This window comes from Salminus brasiliensis, chromosome 7, assembly GCF_030463535.1.
Source record: "Salminus brasiliensis chromosome 7, fSalBra1.hap2, whole genome shotgun sequence".
NCBI lineage: Eukaryota > Metazoa > Chordata > Actinopteri > Characiformes > Bryconidae > Salminus > Salminus brasiliensis.
This window is the reverse complement of record NC_132884.1, coordinates 32293760-32314259: the sequence shown is the minus strand read 5'-3', so window position 1 is coordinate 32314259 and position 20500 is coordinate 32293760. Positions and strand designations below refer to the sequence as shown.

The 20500-nt window shown below is 37.5% G+C and overlaps 1 protein-coding gene across 1 annotated transcript in view; it reads left to right on the top strand.

Moving 5' to 3' along the window:
- Nucleotides 1-20500, top strand: part of LOC140560282 (copine-9-like) — a 111578-nt gene that overhangs the window by 39588 nt on the left and 51490 nt on the right. The window contains exons 6-7 of the mRNA XM_072684620.1: nt 1221-1223; nt 3366-3442. Coding sequence (XP_072540721.1) covers nt 1221-1223; nt 3366-3442 — 80 coding nt within the window. The remainder of the gene's footprint in view (nt 1-1220; nt 1224-3365; nt 3443-20500) is intronic.

Sequence of the window (20500 nt, the reverse complement as noted above, 5' to 3'; positions counted from 1 at the left end):
TACTGCTGTACATGTTCTACTTAATTAGAAAAGCATGTACTTATTCATGTGATTAGCTAATTAGCCAATTACATGGCAGCGGTGCAATGTATAAAATCAGATATGAGCCATCAGCTTCAGGTAATGTTCACATCAATCATCAGCATAGGATTTCAATAATTCTTTAAACCCTATTTATATTCTTCCCAATTTAGCTAAGCCAATAAACCCACCCACTCACTAGGACTCCCACTATTACTTGCAATCCTCCTGACACTAGAAGGATGAGGACAAGCACTTGCCTCTTCTCTGATGTGAAGACAGACAGACACCGCCTCTTGTCAAAGCGCTCAGAGGAAAACACAAGATCCCCTGCTCTAATATATCAGCCAATGGATGCTTGTGCTGTCTCAGCATTTAAGTCTGCAGAGTATAAGAATTTAGCCTTTTTGGTGAGAGAGGTCAATAGAGAATGACCAGACTGAGAAATTTGCAGCATGAAAGTTCATTTGAAGAATCTGCAGGAATTGCATGACACAATCACATGAACATGGAGCATGAACTCTGTTTCCAACATCGTCTTTCTATTAGTTTCTAGTCCTTTACTTCATAACTGTATATATAATATACAAGCTTTGGACAAATGTATTGGGACACCTGCTCATTCCTTGTTTCTTCAAAAATCAAGGTTATTAAAAAAATATTCTAATAAAAGAGTTTATCCTGCTTTTGTTGGAGTAACTGACTCTACTTTCCAAGGAGAGCTTTCTTCTAGATTTTAGCTGTGGGGATTTGATAGCATTCGGTGACACAAGCTTTAGTGAGGTCAGGATGTTGGATTATCATCACCCCACCTCATCCACAACTCCCCAGTTCATCTCAAAAGTACTGGATGGAGCACCGTCATCATTACAGAGAACATAACATTCTAGCCCACACCTGGCTTTAGGCATGGTGCCTATATTTTTATCTGCTCCAGAGAATCCTATTCTATTGCCAGTACTTCTCTTCAGTGACTAGACAAGCAGTGTGTGTGCATTTGCACATCTATGTCAGCAATGGGGGCAACTTAGGTAGCTGAATGCTTTCATTAGAAACATTAGACATATAGTGTGTATTTTTTTTTCAAATTTAATACCAATGTTTTGAACATATTATTAAAGGTTCTGAATAAAAAAGTTCTGTTATCTGTATGACATTTTACTTTCTCTCTTTTTACCTGTCTTTTCGTGGATGAGCAGAAAGTGAGTAACCCTGATAAAAGCATCTGTTTCCTGTCTATGTGTGTGTGTGTGTGTTTAATGAAAGAATGAGAACTCCCAATACACACACCAGAAATATCGTGACACTGCAAGGTTTGCCATTTCTAAACTTAGCTGGAGGTAATGTCTGTTTTTAATTAGTTTCAGAGAAAATTCATTTAAATTCTCAGCTGAAATGCGGATCAGCTGGATCAAACATAAACAGGATTGGATAGATGAGTGTGAAGGGAATTCTGTACTTAAACCAGCAGTTGTAATTAATAATAATAATCATAATCATCATAATCATAATCATAAATAAAAGAATAGTCCTTATGCAGCATATCTGGTTAAAGGTGCTGTACAGTGCAGAATTGAGCTGTACTGCTGGGACCCACATTGGAGTCCCAGGGGTGCTTTTTGCTATTTTACAAATATCACAACCCCCCTTCCTGCAACATCAATGATGCACCATCCAGTCTGGCATTTAGTGTTCTCCTCCAGGCACATGGAGCTACTCCAGTTTTGTAGCTAGCAGTGTAAACAGTAGAGGGGCAGGAAGAGTTGGTTGAGAAGAGACTTTCAAGTACATACAAATAACATGAGGAGACAATTGGGTCATTTTGTTAGTAAATGACTGAAAAAATAATGTAGGGAGGATATTGAATAATTAATTAATAAGAATAAATAATATGATTAAATGGTATATTGCAGCTAGGTGTCTAATGACAAAGATAACTTTATAAATATATAATTATATACAAAATAACAATCAAGAGCCAATTCCCCTAGATTTTCTGAATTTGTTTGTTAAATTTAGTCTGATTTTCCAGTGGGTTGTAAAAGTATGTATAAAAAGAGTCTGGCAGTGAAACAGACACAAAGTATTGTTTTTTTATTTCTTTGTCATGCAAAGTATCAATTATCTCCAGATAATGTTACTAATGATAAAGTTAATTAGAGTCATAATCAGAAACCTCTGTGAGGGCTTTAGTTAAAAACCCTCGTTGATTTGGGCCAGCCTTATTCAATCTAAATCTGTGGGCCTTTAAATTGAAAAGAACTTGGTAGCATATCAATCAGGCACAGATTGCCACAGAAAAAAACACACAAAGCTGTTTTTCCAGAAAAAAAAAACAGTTAAGGATGCCCATCAGCCTGGAAAAGGTTACAAAGGCATTTCTAAGGCTCTGGGGTTCCAACAAACTACAGTCAGAGCCATACTGTTCAAAGGGAGAAAGTTTGAAACAGTAGTCAATCTTCCCAGGAATCATCCAGGAATCAGTGTTCATGGTTTGACCATTAGAAAAACACTGGCCAATAATGAAATCCATGGCAGAATAGTACAGCAGAAAACATTGCTAACCAAGAAGCATTTACAATAAATGCTTGTATCAGTTTCACCATTGCACACATACCTAGTTCGCTTTCCTGGAAATTGTGTCATTTACAGATTAATCTAAATTGGAGCTTTTTGACCTATATAGGCTCTCTTTTTAAAGTAAGAGTCTCCAACTGTCAGGAATGGTGGTGGTTGTGGGATTATTTTTCGAATGTTTACTGCATCAGGACCTTGAAGTAACTATGAATTCTGCCATTTGTCAAAGAAAGAATTCTTTAAGAGAAATTTCATCTTTCTGTGAGCTGAAGCTAAAGTGCAGTTGGGCCATGCAACAAGACAGTGATCCAAAGCAAACAAGGACATCTACCTCACATTGGGTAAAAATAAGAAGTTTTGAAATGGCCTGGTCAAAGAGTCCTGATCTAAACCTTTACTGAAATGTGTCAGGACCAAATGAGGCAATTTTGGCTGGAAGGCCTACAAATGTCACTAAGCTGAAGCAGTTCAAAATTCAGTGCCAAAATTCAGCTTATTAACTACAGAAAACATTTGTTTGCAATTCTTGCTGCTGAGGTGGGTGTAACTAATTGTTGATAATAAGGAGGCAATCATAATAAAAATCATAAAAAATACATAAAACCACATTGTGTTTTTGGTTTCCTCAGGGTCATTTTTATGCCGTATTAGATTTTTATTTAAGATTTAATGTAATTCAGTGTTTAAATGTGCACAAAGAATTCAGATTTAAACACTTTTTCATAGCATCATATATTTTAACTCTATCTATCTCCTAATATCTGTAGGATTTCCTGGGACAGACATTTTGCACACTTGGAGAGATCATTGGCTCCACAGGCAGTCGAATGGAGAGAACGCTTTCGTAAGTACATATATTTTGATTCACTGACAGCAAATGGCTGAATTGGTGGTTAAATGCAGCATCACCACAATTGAATTGTTTTGGTGCAGCAGTGATTCAGTGTGTCAGCATTTAAATTCAGTGAGTCTTTTGTTGTGGGTTTACATATGAAGTTCAATTAGGTGGCTCAATTCTATGGTGCAGTAGCATTGTGCAATTCCCTGGAGAGTTTGCTAAACTTGTACAGAACATGCTTGTGTTTCATAATATGTAAAATGTTGCTTTCCATGCCATGTTTGGCTCTCATGATGATTAGTTTCTCGCAAAAATATGATTCTTTTTATATCAAGGATTCCAGAATGCTTGCTATTTATTAGTGTTTTTGGCCCACATCTTCATCTCGGGTTTGTTTGTGTTTTAAGTAAGCTTTTACAGTAGATCTGGGACTCTACTTGGGTGTTCATGCAGATAGGATAGAGCTCTTGTGTTTTGTGTGCTTTAGTGAAAGCCAATTGTACAAAGGAAATCTGCATTAATGCTTAAGTATATTCATCTATATGCAAATGTTCAGACATATTAAATGTCGTATTGAAAAAGATTTCTTTATATCCATAGATCATATTTGTTATATTTGTATAATTTATTAAATAAAAAATGTCATTTGTCCTGATCACAGACATGTTGAGTAAGAAATCTATGTTGCTACATTTAACGTAAAATAACAGCAGACCATAAACGTAATTGGCTAGATTCATGAATTTCATGGGTTACAGTGCTATGCCACATAAAAAAAGTCATTGTGCTTGTGCTCAGCACTGCGCTGCCTTTTTACTATTATGTCTTTTTACACTCTTAAAAATAACAGTGCCTCAAATGCCAGAGATGAACCCCTTTTGGTTCTGTAGAGATGTATGAGGTTTAAAGGTTTATACTCACATTTCATATACTCACAAAGACCTCTTATGTTTTCTTAATTGGGATATGTTCAGTTTACCTGGCAAATGGGTTCCCTCATTTTAAGAGCAGAACAATTCTGCTGTTTACTTTTATAAAGACCTTTCTCAAGAGAAAATTCTTAGGAAGCTATAAGTGAATAAGGTACATGAACCTTTGGATAGTTGAGGACTTGGTACAAAGACAGGGTGCAAAGATAATTAGACAATAGATAAAATATACATATATAAATATACAAATATACAAATTTATGCAATTGTATGCATGAAGGCTGTGTGATTAAGTTCCAAACTAAGTTGCTGTACTAAAAGTAAAATGTAATAAATATGTAGACCAGTGATGTGTTGTGTGTGTAAATGCATATTAATGACCAATGCTCAAAATTGAAAAAAGAGGCAGATTGGGTAAATACAGAAGGTTGTTTCAATGCCTTCAATATTGACTTTAATCTTTGCTTAATCAATATGTTTTTTTTTATTCTGATGGACTGAAAAAAAGTTATGTCATTGTAAAATATGACTATGTTAAAATGTCTTACTGGATATTAAATTCTGTATTAAATTTGCTCTGAATCCTTCACAAGATTTTTTTTCTCAATAGCAGTTGTGATGTTTTTCATGATCATGGTGTGGTTCAGTTAAATGTATTGCTCTGTATGTTGAGTTTGTGTACAAGCATCAAGACCGACGTGAGACCTTGCATGTTTGGAAACCTATAAAGAGGAAAGCATCTTTCTGTGTGGTTTAGGAATCTCTAATGGTGAATTTAGTGTTACTAAAATAGCCCTTTGCTGTTAGATTAAGCAAATAATATGTAATTGGGCTGTAGAATGTGCAGAAGTATGTTCTGTGTAGAAGATCAAAACCTACAACATATGTAATTTGACCAGAGGTGACTGACTTTGGTGCCACTGAAATAGTGAAATGATTGAAAGTGGGGAACAGGGCTGAGATAGCGGTCCTGTCTAGATGTGTTAAGGACCGTCAGGCAGATCAGTTCAGCTGTCTGACTGCCTGAAGGAAGAAACTGTTCATGAGTCTGGAGGACTTGTCCCTGATGCGTTGCAGCCTTATGCCAGACAGGAGGGAGAGGGATCATTTCTTATCCTACAACCTTCCTTAAACACTGCTCAGTCATTTGATGGAATAACAGCTGTTGTTTTGACAAGGCTTTACAGTAGATGGTGGAACATTGCTGTGAGGATTTGATTACTTTCAGCCGCAAGAGATTTTGTGTGGTTAGGTACTGATGTTGGATGATTTGTTCTGGATCACAACCCACTCAATCTTACTCATCCCAGAGTTATTTGATGGAACTGCATCACTTCAGATGTCATAGATCCACTGCTTCACAACCCAATTCTGATGGGCTTTGTAACTATACTATACAACTCTAGTCGACACTTAGCATTGGGCATGGTGACCTTAGGCCTCCCATTCTATTGGTATTGCATTTCTATGAAAGATTATGCAAGCGTTCCAAATTTTTACATTTCCTATTTTTAACCATTGTGAGGTAAATATGCTTGTGTGCTATGGATCATTGTCTTGTTGCATGGCCCAACTGTGCTTTAGCTTCAGCTTACAAATAGATGACCTGACATTCTGTTGAAGAAGCCTCTGACACAGAACAATTATTCATAGGCTTTCAGGCCGTGATGCAGTAATTATTCTTAAATGTGCACCTTATAGTAGCCGAACTCTCTAATAAGGAGTCTCTGGGTCAGTCATCTTAACAGTCTCCTAGTAGACTCCAAGAATATGACAGAAGACTTACTGCACTTCTTTTTGCTCCACTACTTTTTTTCTTATCTCTATATGCTCTGCTTGTTTGAGGGTAATACGTGCAGCCAAAATAGAGTATTTATTTAGATGAGATAAACCTACTTACACATTGTCTAATACATTTGTTATTGCTGTGCGCAGGGCTCAGCCACCATGAAAAATCCTGCAGGCTGAAAATCCTCTAGTCTGTAACTAAACATCCTGCAGACCTGCGAATATCAAAGAGGCACAGTGAAATATTTTCAGATGATGAAACTAGAGTGTACTTCTCTTCGCCCATGTGATTAACGATTTTAAAATTGTCGTTAATAGCAAATAAGCAGTTACTTCCTTGCACTTGAGGCTCATTTTAAATTGGTGCTTCAATCAGATGGTAACCCCTGTGGTGCCTTGTGTAACTGTTTCTTGCATTAAGATTATGCTGACCCTGCATATAATTAAGAAGAATAGCAGGAACTCAGACAATTTGATCAGATCCCTGATGGAAATGGTTAGTGTGCATTTGGTGTAGGCCACCACACCAGAGGCCAAACACTGTTGACCCTACTCCCCTCTCTCTGCATTTAATAAGCAGTTTCCTTATTAACTCTGACACAGTGGGATTAGTGTAATATCAATTCAGGACTGTTTCATTTAGTAGAGAACTTTTTAGAGAATTCTAAGTATTGTTTGGGCATTATTGGGAAATTATTGGTGATACTGTTTTTATACAGTTTTCTAATGGTATTTTATTTACATACAGAAATTTACATACAGTCCTCAGGGACATAAATGTCATGACAATAATGGACTTTAAGAATACCTTTAAACTGGTGTTTTGTGTTTTTTTTGGACATAATGAGTCATAATGAATCTTTATATATATGTTAGAAACACTTATTTTTCACATTTTGGTAGGATTTCTCAAAACATCAAAGGGTCAAAAATAAATATACAGCACATCCAATATTAAATGTCCCTTAACAAGTCCCTTAGCCAGCAAACATCTGCCAGAATTCTGGTTGAAGTTTTGAACCTTCTTTACAAGACTGGTAGAGCTTTGGTTTGCTGTCACAGACCCAACTTTTAAGCACAGTCTACATAATTGTGGTCAGGACTTTTGGAAGGCCATTTCAAAAACGTCTCAGATCTGCACTCCTAACTTTCTTCACTGATACTTTTCATTCTTCTGTATACATGTATGCATGATAAATTTACATGCATCATTTCTTCTCGAATTCCTGGTTATGCCTTCTCTTTCCTTAAAACAGCACCAGTTCTGTCAGGAGGAATAGCGTTCCTGTCCAAGCAGCATTAAACCTTTTTTGCATGCCAGATCTATATCTGAGTATAGTGCTGGATCTTTCAATCTAAAGGATCATCATTCACTGTTATTCTCATTTGTCTAATCTGCAGGGGCTAATAGCTCAATTTAACATAATGATCATATTTTTTACTTTACCACTGATGTTCTCTCAAATGTTCTCTCAAACTCTAGGAAGCTTGAAGATCAAAAATGTATTCCACTTAATCTGCTGTATTAGATCTGTACACAACTCTGTCCATTGACTACAACGATTAGCAATTCAAAATCTAAAATCAGTTCATGATAGTAAACCACATGACCACCTGCAACTATGTTTGGAGATGGTATGTGAAGTAAAATTGTCAATTAACCCCTTAAATTCTGACCTGGATGTAGACCCACTGTTACTTATTTACTCTCATAGCTACATAACATACACTATAGTTTCATTGGGCCTTATTCAGTAATTCCTAAGAACCAAGAATGATTGATGAATAATGTCTACAGTTAATAAATGACGCTTAGATGTTACAGAATAGTAAGTCAGCAGTTAAGGGGGTAACCGCATATGCACACAGCTTTTTTTTTACTTTTTTGTTCACACATAATTTTTGAATATACAGTACATGCAGTTTATAAATAAGTAGACACTAACTCTGTTTTCATTATTTGACTCTGCATATAACAAAGCACAATGTTAAAAATGACTAAAGTAAATTACTGCAGCGACTGTGAATATTATAACAATGATCTTGTGATTATATTGTATCAGTTGTATTTATCACCACATACACCAATCAGCAACAGCATTTAAACCGACGCTCTGAGCCTTTGAATCATGGACTTCGCAAGACATAGCCAGCATAAGTTTTTTTTTTTAGCAGTTTGTTCAGCATAACTACTTTTGTGGGATTAGACCAGATGGGCTAGCCTTCACTCCCCATGTGCATAACTGAGCCCACGACAACAGCACAATACAATATAATGCAGTTCTCTGTGACACTTTCATACAACATGATAGGCTCTGTTGTTACATCCCTACTTATGTTCTGTTGTCTGTAAGTTTTTAGATTTGAAGAGCAAAATATTTTCGGGGTTTTGTTTTATTAACCTAATCAATCAATCAATATTAATAATCTAAACTAAACTAAACTCTCTCTCTCTCTCTCTCTCTCTCTCTCTCTCTCTCTCTCTCTCTCTCTCTCTCTCTCTCTTTCTATCTCTCTCTCTCTCTCTCAAAAAGATGAAGTGCTCCACTCACTTGACAGCTATGTTTCTATGGTAACTGAGGACATTCTTGTCCGTCTCTGGCTATCACAGAATTTAAGTTGAGTGAATTCTTTCTTTTTGTTGTAATTCTTAGCTTTTTTTCTTTTTTTTCCATCTTGCTAACAATAGCTCAGAAGGCTATAGAGTAAAAGCACACCTGAAAGAGGAGCTCTATTACTGCTGAGGTTCATTACTAGTGAGAATCTATCTTCTACAGAGAGGCCGAAGTGCTGTTTGGGTAACTTTGGTAAAACCTAAAGGAGCAGGTCTCTGGGAGTTCAGCAGACAATGTGCAGGATGAGCAAATGTCACCTGGGACAAATTCATTTCTTATGTCCTCATCCACTGTTCTCTAATTTCGTGTGCTTTATGGACATGAATATAACTAGAAGGGTGGGCGGTATTGTGATGAACATTTTCATGATAAAATTACTTTACAATGGCCTTCTACAATGCTGATCAGCTGCATAATATCATAATTAACATCATCAAACATAACATGAAAAAACACCTTGGAACACTGAAAACAACAACCAGTGTTTAGGCATTGCCTAAAATACATGGTCAAAAGAAGCTAAGTGGGTATCAGTTAATTATGCTAGTATTTTGTTAAGTAACATTGTAGGATTTTGCCTCTGGCAGCTTTGTAATAGTTTTTTTATATAATTGAATTTAAAAAGTGACTGTTTAAACTGCTGTTTTGCTGGTTCTTTTGTCTGTTCCGAATTGTCCTCAAACACAAATGACAGATAATTAAATTTAAAAACATTGTCAGTACTTGTACAGTACTTTAGGATCAGTGCACGGTGTAGCAAACACACTCATTAGTGGAGCTCAACAAATACCCTTTTCAGAAACAAAACACTGATGTTTTTCTAAAGCCTGAGTAGACTGATAAATCACTGTGCTGATCAGTTATTTATCTCAGTGTTACTGAGCTCTACTAAAGCATGAGTAGACTGATAAATCACTGTGCTGATCAGTTATTTATCTCAGTGTTACTGAGCTCTGCTAAAGCATGAGTAGACTGATAAATCACTGTGCTGATCAGTTATTTATCTCAGTGTTACCGAGCTCTACTAAAGCCTGAGTAGACTGATAAATCACTGTGCTGATCAGTTATTTATCTCAGTGTTACTGAGTTCTACTAAAGCCTGAGTAGACTGATAAATTACTGTGCTGATCAGTTATTTATCTCAGTGTTACTGAGTTCTACTAAAGCCTGAGTAGACTGATAAATCACTGTGCTGATCAGTTATTTATCTCAGTGTTACCGAGCTATACTAAAGATTGAGTAGACTGATAAATCACTCTGTTGATAGTTTTTCACTTTCCTTCTTTCTAACACAGATGTTTGGCTTTGTATCACTCTGATCTTACACTATATTTAGGTATAGTTGTGTGTTTCATAATACAGTACCTCTGTCCACCTGAAACCTGCTTGTTTCATAAGATTTCCACAGACTGCAGCCATGCTTGTTTGCTTTTGGATAAGAATAAGCACAGTTGCTGTGTGTTTCATGCAGTATATATTTATGTAAATTGCTTGTAATGGTGGTAGAATTATAATATATGTGATGTCCTCTGCATAAATCTGTCCACATATATTATTGCACACGTGTGCAAGTCTACGCCCAGTACTGCCTACATATATCATTATACTTGTAGGACGTTTTGTACCTCATAGATTTATGGTGTTGCGACCGATCACAGATTGAAAAATGTGGAACATTTAAGTCCACCCTGACCACAGGGGCAGCAATTACAGCATTCATATTTTACCCACAGATTCTCTCTCTCTCTCTCTCTCTCTCTCTCTCTCTCTCTCTCTCTCTCACACACACACACACATGGTCTGACACACTATAGCCTTTTTCATTATTTAACAGGTAGCAGCCTCTGACCTATATAAAATGGAAGCAATTTTTTCTAGTTTAATTTATTTCTATCCCCTCTTCCAGTTTAATGACACCAGCATACAGAATCTCTCTCTCTCTCTCTCTCTCTCTCTCTCTCTCCTCTTCAAGATTAGAAATTCAAATTGATTTGCATGAAAAACCAGCAGAATATTTTGAGAGTTGCTTTCTGTGGCTTTGATTGAAACACTCCAGAAGAACGGGGAGTAGAAGGAGGAAGGATTCAGCACTCCTCTCATGGAGCTCATGGTCCTCATCTCCAGAAATTTTAACCCTTCACAAGTATTGTCCCACCTGTAGGATCTGAACAATGAGCTTTAATTCTGCAAATTTGTGCATTAATCAGTCTTTCCACAACATACAGCGCATCCCAAAAATGCAAAAAGTTTCCGTTCCATCTTAAATGGTGCAGAGCAGACGTTACAGAAGGGGAAATTATTCTGGGTGCATGATTACAGATACTTGCTAAAGGGTTAAAAGAAGATTTAGGAATTCCATAAACAGTAAGATGTAGAAGATCTGACAGAGGCCATAAACAACAAACAACTCCAAACAGCTACCAGTATTCTGTGTGTTTGTTAATACCAGCAATCTTACTCAACCACTGCTAGTGAATATTCTAGTTATATTTTATATTTTTTTCTTTTTTTTCATTTTTGCAGTTATTAAAATGATGTCTCATCTGTTGTGTATCATTGATAGACTCTTGGTATTAGTACAACATCTGATTAAATATTGAGTGGCCATATGTAGCCAGGCTTGATGTGTCTGTGTGGAGTTTGACTGATACTGTAGTAACGCTGGCTGGCGCAGCGTCAGATGTTTGATCCAGCTCCACAGCGGAAGCATGGAAAAACACAGTTCACTTCAGTTCATTCTTTTTCATGTCTGAGCACATTCTTTATTCATGTCCTTTATTCAGATCACCAGACCAAGCAGAGTGCAACAGACTTTTTTTTTTTGATTCAGTGCTGTCTGAAGATTTCTGCTCTTTTGCGGAGCGCTATTGAAAGTGGTGTGAAATCATCAGTGTGTTAATGTGGGGGTATTCTATCCACATTTCTGATTATGCTGTTCTTTCTGTCTCTCAGTGCCTTGATTTATTTCAGGATATTCCTCTAAAACTACAGTGTTGCCATGGAGAGGAGACTTTACACTGTGTGTGTTTCTGTGTATGTGTGTGTATGAATGTGGGTATCTTTGGTTGCTTTAATTTCAAAATATGTGGATATCAGTGTATTTGAAATTGTGAAGCTCCTTCATAGCATGATTAAGATAACAGATAAGATGTGCAGTCTTCCATAGCAACTTTTACTAGATTGGACATACTTTACAGAATGCTGGTACTCTGTAAATGCAGTGAAAGCTGTAGTGAAAAATATATGCAGTTGGAGCGCTTTCTGAATTTCAAATGAAGTGCACAATATGGCCAAATGTGCCATATTATGGTCCTTCTAAGGAATGTATTTAGTTACGTTATTCTGAACCTATTGCTGACACAGATGTGCAATAGAATAGGACTCTCTGAAGCAGGTAATCTACCCTAGATACCCAGATAACTGAATGCAGTCAAATCCTCACAGCAATGCTCCAAAAGCTAGTAGAAAGTCTTCCCTGGACAAAAACAGTTAATCCAACAAAGCAGGATAGAGTATTAATTGCCTTGCTTTTGGAAGAAACAATGAATTAGCAGGTGTCCTATTACTTTTGTTTGCCCGGCTTACTCGGACAATAGAGCAGGTGACTCTCAAGGTTTTTTTCCACCCTTGTTTGTGTCTCTGCTCACTACTACTGAGCTGTTTATTTGCTCTTTATTGATGTAGATCTATGCAACACATTGTTATACTTTCTGTCAAGTAATGCAGTTTGTTAATATATTTAATATTATTGGGATAATAATATTGTATATATAATTTTATTTGTTAAGAGTTTAGAATGCTTATTTACATTCTATGGCAAGTACACACATCACTGAAACAGCTGAAGACAGTAAGCTTTCTACCAGTTAACTGCTGCAGAGATTCAAATCTTATTCGGCATTAACATCAGCACAGAAACTGTGTGCATGGACTCTCAGGGCAGGGGTTTACATGGCTGAGCAGCTGCATGCAAGCCTTACACCACCAAGCACAATGCCAAGCATAGGATTGCATGGTCTAAATCATGCTGCTACTGGACTCTAAAGCAGCGGAAACGTGTTCTGTGGCATTCAGATGGACTAGTCTGGGTTTGGCGAATACCAGGAAAACGTTACTTGCCTGACTGCATTATGCCAATTGCAAAGTTTGGTAAAGTAAAGTTTGATAATGTTATGGGGTTGTTTTCATGGGTTGGCCTATAGGGCCCTTTGTTCCACTGAAGGGAAATCTTAAGGCCTCAGCATACCAAGACATTTTGGACAATGGTATGCTTCCAACTTTGTAGAAACAGTTTGGGAAAAGGCCCTTTTCTGTTCCAGCATGACTGTGCCCCAGTGCACAAAGCAAGGTCCTTAAAGGCATGGTTGGGTGAGTTTGGTGTGGAATAACTTGACTGGCCCGCACAGACTAGAATGGAGATTGCGAGCCAGGCCCTCTCGTCCAAAATCAGTGTCTGACCTCACAAATGCTGTTCTGGATGAATGGGCAAAACGTCCCACAGACACCCTACAAAAACTTGTAGGAAGCCTTCCCAGAAGAGTATAGCTGCAAAAGGGGAAACAACGTCATATTATTGCTTATGGATTCAGAATGGGATTTACAAAAACTCCAGTCAAAATATGTATGTGCCTATTGTGTATTAAGAAAAATAATCACTAGGGATATGGAATTAAGTAATTATCATTAATCAGTGACTAACGTAATACAGTATTAGGCTTTAAAAATTCATCTCATACTGCTGCAAAATTAGCTAAAGGCCAAACTGCCAAACTTCCCCCCATGACCTGACTGATGAACGACATTCCTGTGAGAAAGCTGAGCCTTTGTTTACCCCCTGCATAGCTGAAAGAAAAAGCCACAGCAGGCTAGCTTTTTGGTTTATCTGATTCATATACTTTGAAGAGCCATAAATCTACATAAATGTAGTTTAAAACATTGAAGTAACTTGAGTAATCAATCCTGAAAACAATCAAAAAATCCAGTCAGACTGATGTGTCTCCTTATCTGGCCATTGTATAAAGAACTGTATGAATGCACAGATACTTTGGTTTAAAAAAATGCATGATCTAAAAATATCAAGTTAACGATTTTTAAGAGGAGGAACATGCCTAAAGCCCCTTTACTCCCAGTCCTCCTATAAATTCCATCACTATGTAGGTTTTGCAAAGCCTCACCCCATCTCCTCCCTTTAACTTCCATATCTCTCAGTCCTAGCTCCACTTATCACTGGTCTGGCCTTCTACCACAAAGCAGAAGTCACTTAAACTCCAGCCCAAAGATCCCTGAGTACGTCCTCTCTCTTAATGTTTTGGTCCGAGCTCGCACAAATCAGGGTGGACTGCAGAGAGATTTTCTGTACACTCATTATCTCAGTTCTTTGTTTTGTTAGCACAAACACACTCTCACCTGTTTTATTCTGCCATGATCAGTTACATTTGATGAATTCCTTCAGCTTGTTCACAGTAATTAAATTGGGATCAGGAAGGCTGTGGCATGCCGCCAAAATGAATTAAGTTAAGGTAAAACTGTGATTTATAAAGAGACCTGTCTAAGCTGCCAAACTGTCCTACTAATTTGTATAAACCAGAACTGCCAATTAAATAAAATGTGTCACTGAACCTCACCAATCACACACGCACCACACATGAACACAAATACAGATTCTCAGTTATCTAAGATTATCCTTTATGGACATTACACAATACTGCAACACAATTCACCCTTACATTTAATGTATCCATGACAGTGAATATGCACACATTTGTGACTATGGGCAATGAGCACACACACCTGGAGCAATGGGGGTCAACCTCAGACCCCAGGGAGCTATAGTGGGTTAGGTGCCTTTCTCAAGGGCACCTCAGCCGTGCTGATCCAGGGGGTCAAACCTTTAACCTTCTGTTTCCAAGTCTGCTTCTCTAACAGCTTGGCCACAGTTTCCAGAACATGGTTCTTTATGGAACCAACAGTGACTCTCCAGCTAATTTTTTTGCTTTTTTTTCTTACTATGTTTTCATTATTAATGGATAGATGCCTAAAACTGCATTTTAACCTTGTTTGAGGGAGTACTGAGATTGTTTCAGCATGTAATTATGTATGGGGTGCACCTGCACAGCAGATTATGTATATAATATGCTTTTTTGTGCACTGGATAGAAAAAATGTGTAACTGACCAGTTACAAGCAATACGTACGTGTGTCACACAAAGCACTGTATATGAAGGGAAATGTAGTTGAGACTGAAATATTTGTTTGTAAACCCAACATGACCCAAGTATTCACTTTGAGTTTGGTGGAGTTTTGGGTGTCGTTTCTGATGTATAACAGCCTACCATCCACATTAAGTACAGTGGGTTGAGGTAATTGTATTTTGTATTGTATTTTGTGTTAAAACTAACAAAACAAGTTGTTGTTCTAAACTGTGGCACAAATAAGTCAAGATGTGTTGTGTTGCTTTTAACACGTCCGTGTTGAGTGTTAATGTGTGGCTTTTTTATAGCTGTCTGTTTTGAGTTTATCCAGGCATCGTCTTTGTACCTTCATGATGACATTAGTGCTGTCTACTGGCATATCTCCCAATCAGACTGAGGCTGCCTGTTTGAATGGCGTAAGACAGATAACAGCCTGCTCTCAGAAGGCAGATATTCTCATTAGTGACAGTAGAGGCGAGGAAACAAGTGCTTCTGCTGTCATCTTATTTTACACTGGCTTTTGAAGTCCTTATAAACTTATAGGCCTACATGGGGCATACATTCACACTGCCACTCATCTCTAATGCATTATGACTCAATACAATATGTATACTGGCATAGGCACACACTGCATGGCACAGTGGATGATACAAGATGCATGAGCACATGCCATCATTGTGGTCAGTCAGCTACTGGAAGTGGTCATCCTGAGAGCAGCGGTTGCTGTGTCAGACAGCAGTTGTTTTGCTGACTGTATGACAGAAACTGTCAGTTGCATCATCATATTCTTTTGCTTATGAGTCATTATAAGCCCAGCCATTGGGCAGTGTTTCAGTGTAATATAGTTGCGAGCTGGAAAGGACATCTCATACTATGCACATGTTTGTGTTTTCTCTCATCTAGCACACCTGGTTGACCTAATTAGCATGTGCTGAAGCAGATTTGTTAAGGCATGGACCGAGCTCAATATATCTGTGCAATTTGATGGTAACTAAGCTTTTGTTTATTTTTTGCAAAGTGTTGCACGCAGCATGATTTGCTCAACCACCAAAAAACAACCTAGATAACTGCTGTCCCAGTGACTAGAAATCTTAGCAAGTGTCAAAACAATGTGTTTGACTTTGTCACCTGAGGTGCTCCAAAAGCAATAGCCTATGCAGTGTCACCGTATGCCCGTTTCATGAGGGAAGGCTAGAAGACATCTAGAAGACATTCTGCCTGTTTGTTTTTATTCATGGAACAAACAGCATATTAATATTAGATACATGTATCTGGTGTATAGGTTTAATGCAATATTTAAAAGTTTTGTGATATTTTTATCTGTGATGTATAGTTTGTAACAGCCATTCGGCCGTGGCATCCCCAGAACTACAATTAAAAACCTGTGCAAATGTTTGAGGGATATTTTGTCAGTAATATTTGTATTTTACTTTTCAGAAAGTAATGAAATAAGTCATTTCAGATTAGTAGTGGAAAAAGTAAGATCAATAATAAAAAATGTTATTGAAATGAGTAATAAAAAGGTTTTTGAAAGAACTAATGAAATAAATAATAAAAATTGAAATTTCATATACATATATTAAAATAAGTAAGTTATTTTAGATAAGTATTAAAATAAGTGATTTCAGATAAGCATTTTTATACTTTTGTAATTATTTCTTAAATAAGGAAGCTAGTTCAGATAAGTAATTAAATGAGTAGGTTTTTGTCAGATAAGTATTGAAACAAGTATATTTTGTATATTTAAGTTGTTTCTTTACTTTTGAAGAAAATTATAAGATTTAATCAGCTGGATATGATTTGGATATGAAATGTTATTGTAAACTAAAAAGCAAAACATGCTAATTTATTAAAAACAATAATATTGCATATTAAAATGGCTAAAAGGTAGAGCCCAACCATTCTCAAGTTCAGAGGGAAACTGTATAGTAGCAAATGATCAATCGTAAATACTCTCATGTCTCATATTTAGTAGATCAACACTCCCATTACTGTACTCTGTTGGAAACATTACTATGGTTTGATGGCTTTAACCATAGTAATATGCCAACTTTACATAAGAAAATAATTGTCTAAATGGTAGTCCTTCACATCAAACCACTCTGTTTCTTGGTAGTTTTTATCACTGTCCATCCATTTGTTTGTGCTTAATGAAGCGCTTTCAATTCATGCATTTCTAACATTCAAATGAATTCCTAATTAGCCTTTTCCGCTCATGCTCTGGTATTCAGTTAGTCGCTTCCTGTTTTTTTTTGTCTGCCAGTCACCAGCAGAGAGAGAGTTTGGCTTGCCATGAGAGACCTGTTGGGCGGACACATTGAGCATGAATATCCCACTGCGGGGTGTTTGATCTTTGTCCAAATAGATAATTAGCTTCAAAAACCCTTCACTTGCCACCCACAGATGTCCTCCATCGTTGTGTCATTGCACACACACCTCTGTCTGTCTCTCTAGACCTTTTCACACATGTAACCTGATCTGAAAATACAGACTGGGAGCCTAAGTCTTAGAAAAGACGACACATTTTCTGAAAGATTCTTACTTTAGAGCTTGTGTGTTTTTTTCCATATTTGTGTGTATATTTGATTTTTTATCTTCATTAACCCTGCATATAAAAGTGAGCAATATAATAAAAAAATATATCACAATACTTCAAAGCATTCTTCAATACATGATATGTAGTTTTGTAGTCAAGTCATCCAACCTTTCTTTAGGCCTGCTTTTCTTACCACATAGCACCTGGTATTCTGAGGAGGTCTCCCATCCTTGTACTGACCAGGCCATCAGCTACTTGTTATTGCAGTTATACTTGTATATACAGTTTATGCAGTTTCTGTATACCAATTGCCGTTTACAGGCTCTATAATTCAACATTTGTACAGTGTTCTTAGATTCTGTTGATGGGCTGGTCACAAGTTGCATTTCATCTTTCATTAGAAATTCAGCGTATCTGATATTTTGACATGTTTTATGTATTGCCCAAAACCTACCATCTAGTGTAAAGCCTTCTTAGAAGAGTAGAGGCTGTTATTGCAGCATGGGGGTAGGGTAAACTCCCTGTAAATACTGATAACTTTTTATCCAATTTTCTCCCTAATTTAGCTGAGCCAATTAACCCACCCGCTCACTCACTAGGACTTTCCACTTTATCACTTGCAATGCTCCCGATACTACGAGGAAAAGGACAAGCACATGCCGCCTCTGATGTATGTGCAATCAGCCACCGCCTCTTTTCTAACTGCCAACAGTGCAGCATCACTAGGTAGCCAATGAGCTCAGAGGAAAACAACGGATCCCCAGCTCTGATACATCAGCCAGCAGACGCCTGTGCTGGCCTGTATCACAATGGAAGTGATTAGGGGAGAGGGTGCCATTTATACACCCAGAGAGAGCATGGACAGTTGAGCTCTTTCAGGCTTTGGCTGCTGATGGCAAAGCAGCATGACCCAGGAATTGAACTTGGAATCCTTGGGCCATAGTGTCAGCACCTATGCCCAGTTTCATAGAAAGGGATCAAGAATAATTTTGAATATTTTGAATATTTTAATATAGCTGTTTAATTGTTAGTGTTATGGAAACCAGCCCAAAGAGTAGAACCTTCATTAGCAGCTCTTTTGTGATTTAAAGAAAAATAAAACAGCAGAAATTACACTGAATTAATTAACATTGCACTTGACAACTAAAATGATGTAGTTGTGTTAGTCCAGATGTGTTCAACTTCATTCTAAGGCATTAAATATAAATGATCTGTAGAGCATAACAGAAATGTAGTTATGTTGACTGAAAATGGGCCGTACTGTAGGATACACAATGGACATAACCTAAATACATACAGTATGAACTGCCATGGCTAAACACTACTGACCCATTTGCTAGTGTGACCAAATGAAGCCAAAGATGTGTGACTGTGTTTTAGACTGTAGCCTCAGTCTCTGTGTTTAGCACACACACACACATACAGACACACATACATATTGGGAGAGCAAGCTCACCCACTACCTTCTGATCATTTTCCACATTTCTGCACTTCACTTTGTTTGTTTGTGAGTCAGTATGTGTGCATGTGTGTGTATGTGTGTGTGTGTATGTGTGTGTGTTGCTGTTGATGGCAGAATTGCTCTGGATCCCATGGTGAGAGCATCATTGAGGCTGCTGCTAATTTTAGCTCTCTTTGCCTCCCCAGGTTATCAATATCATTCATATCACAGATGGAGAAGCACAAAATCATCAGCATGCTCCCACATCCACATTTTAAATTAGCTCTTCATTAAATAAAAGCTCCATTAACTATGGGCACACGTTTCAAGCAGGCCCTATGTACAGCCCTGAACCTGGCAATTAAATATACATGATGTCCAAATGTTTGTGGACACCCCTTGTAATAATGCATTCAGCCACTTTAAGTTGCACTCATTGCTGACACAGATGTGCAAATGCACACACAAAGCTTGTCTAGTCCCTGTAGAGAAGTGTTCCCAATAGAATAGGACTCATTGGAGCAGATAATCATGAACCTATTGGCACGATGCCTAATACCAGGTGGGGGCTAGAGGGGTATAAAACCCCACCAGCATTGAGTTGTAAAGAAGTGTTCTCTGAAATGATAATGCTCCATTCAGTACTTTTGATATGAGATGGGAAGTTGGGGGTGAGATGGGGTGGTTATTATCTAATGCTAATACTGTTGTCACTGAATGCTATCAAATCCTTGCAATGCTAGAAAATCAAGTAGAAAGCCTTCCCTGGACCGTAGAGACAGTAACCAACAAAAGCAGAATAAATCTTTTTTGATGACCTTAGAAGAAACAATTAATCATCCAGTGTCCCAATAATTTTGTCCACATAGTATAGCTGCCATAATTGTCACTCACTGCTAAACAAACAACAAGCCAAAAAGCTAGAGTTATTTATGTACATCTGTACAATTGGGTTGCATGATCTAGACAGAATCCTAATTGCAAGAATTGCTACTTACTGAACCTGACCTGTAAAATTACAGTAATTAACTAGCAGCAGTGTATGGAATTACCACTGTAATTTTGAGCTTCACCGTTAAAGCACATTTCTGTTATTAGACTGTACAGAATATTACATAATATTACAGTTACGTTTAAGCAATAAAAAAAGAATGTTATCCTAAATAAAATCATGGCAGTGGTTTGGTCGCATGCTCGAGCTGAAGGCCCAGGACCAACTAAGAGGAGGCGCATTTGGGCTCCTGTCAAGCCCTGTACACAGTCTAGGATAACTGCAGATACGGCAGCTGTTCACAGATCAATGGTTGGCGCTCTAGTTGGGAAAGCCCTCCATCGACTTCACCCTGTTTTTCAATGGTCTGGACCAACTAGGTAGGTTTGTGTAATAGAGTGGACAGTGATTGGACACAGTGTTTAAAAACTCCAGCAGCACTGCTGTGTCTGATTCACTCGATCCATGTGATGTTAAATAAATAAATTCACAATCATATAATCATTTCAGAAAAGCTAATATTGTGATAATATGCAATGTATTGTGCAGCTCTACTCTACCATAATCATGTAAT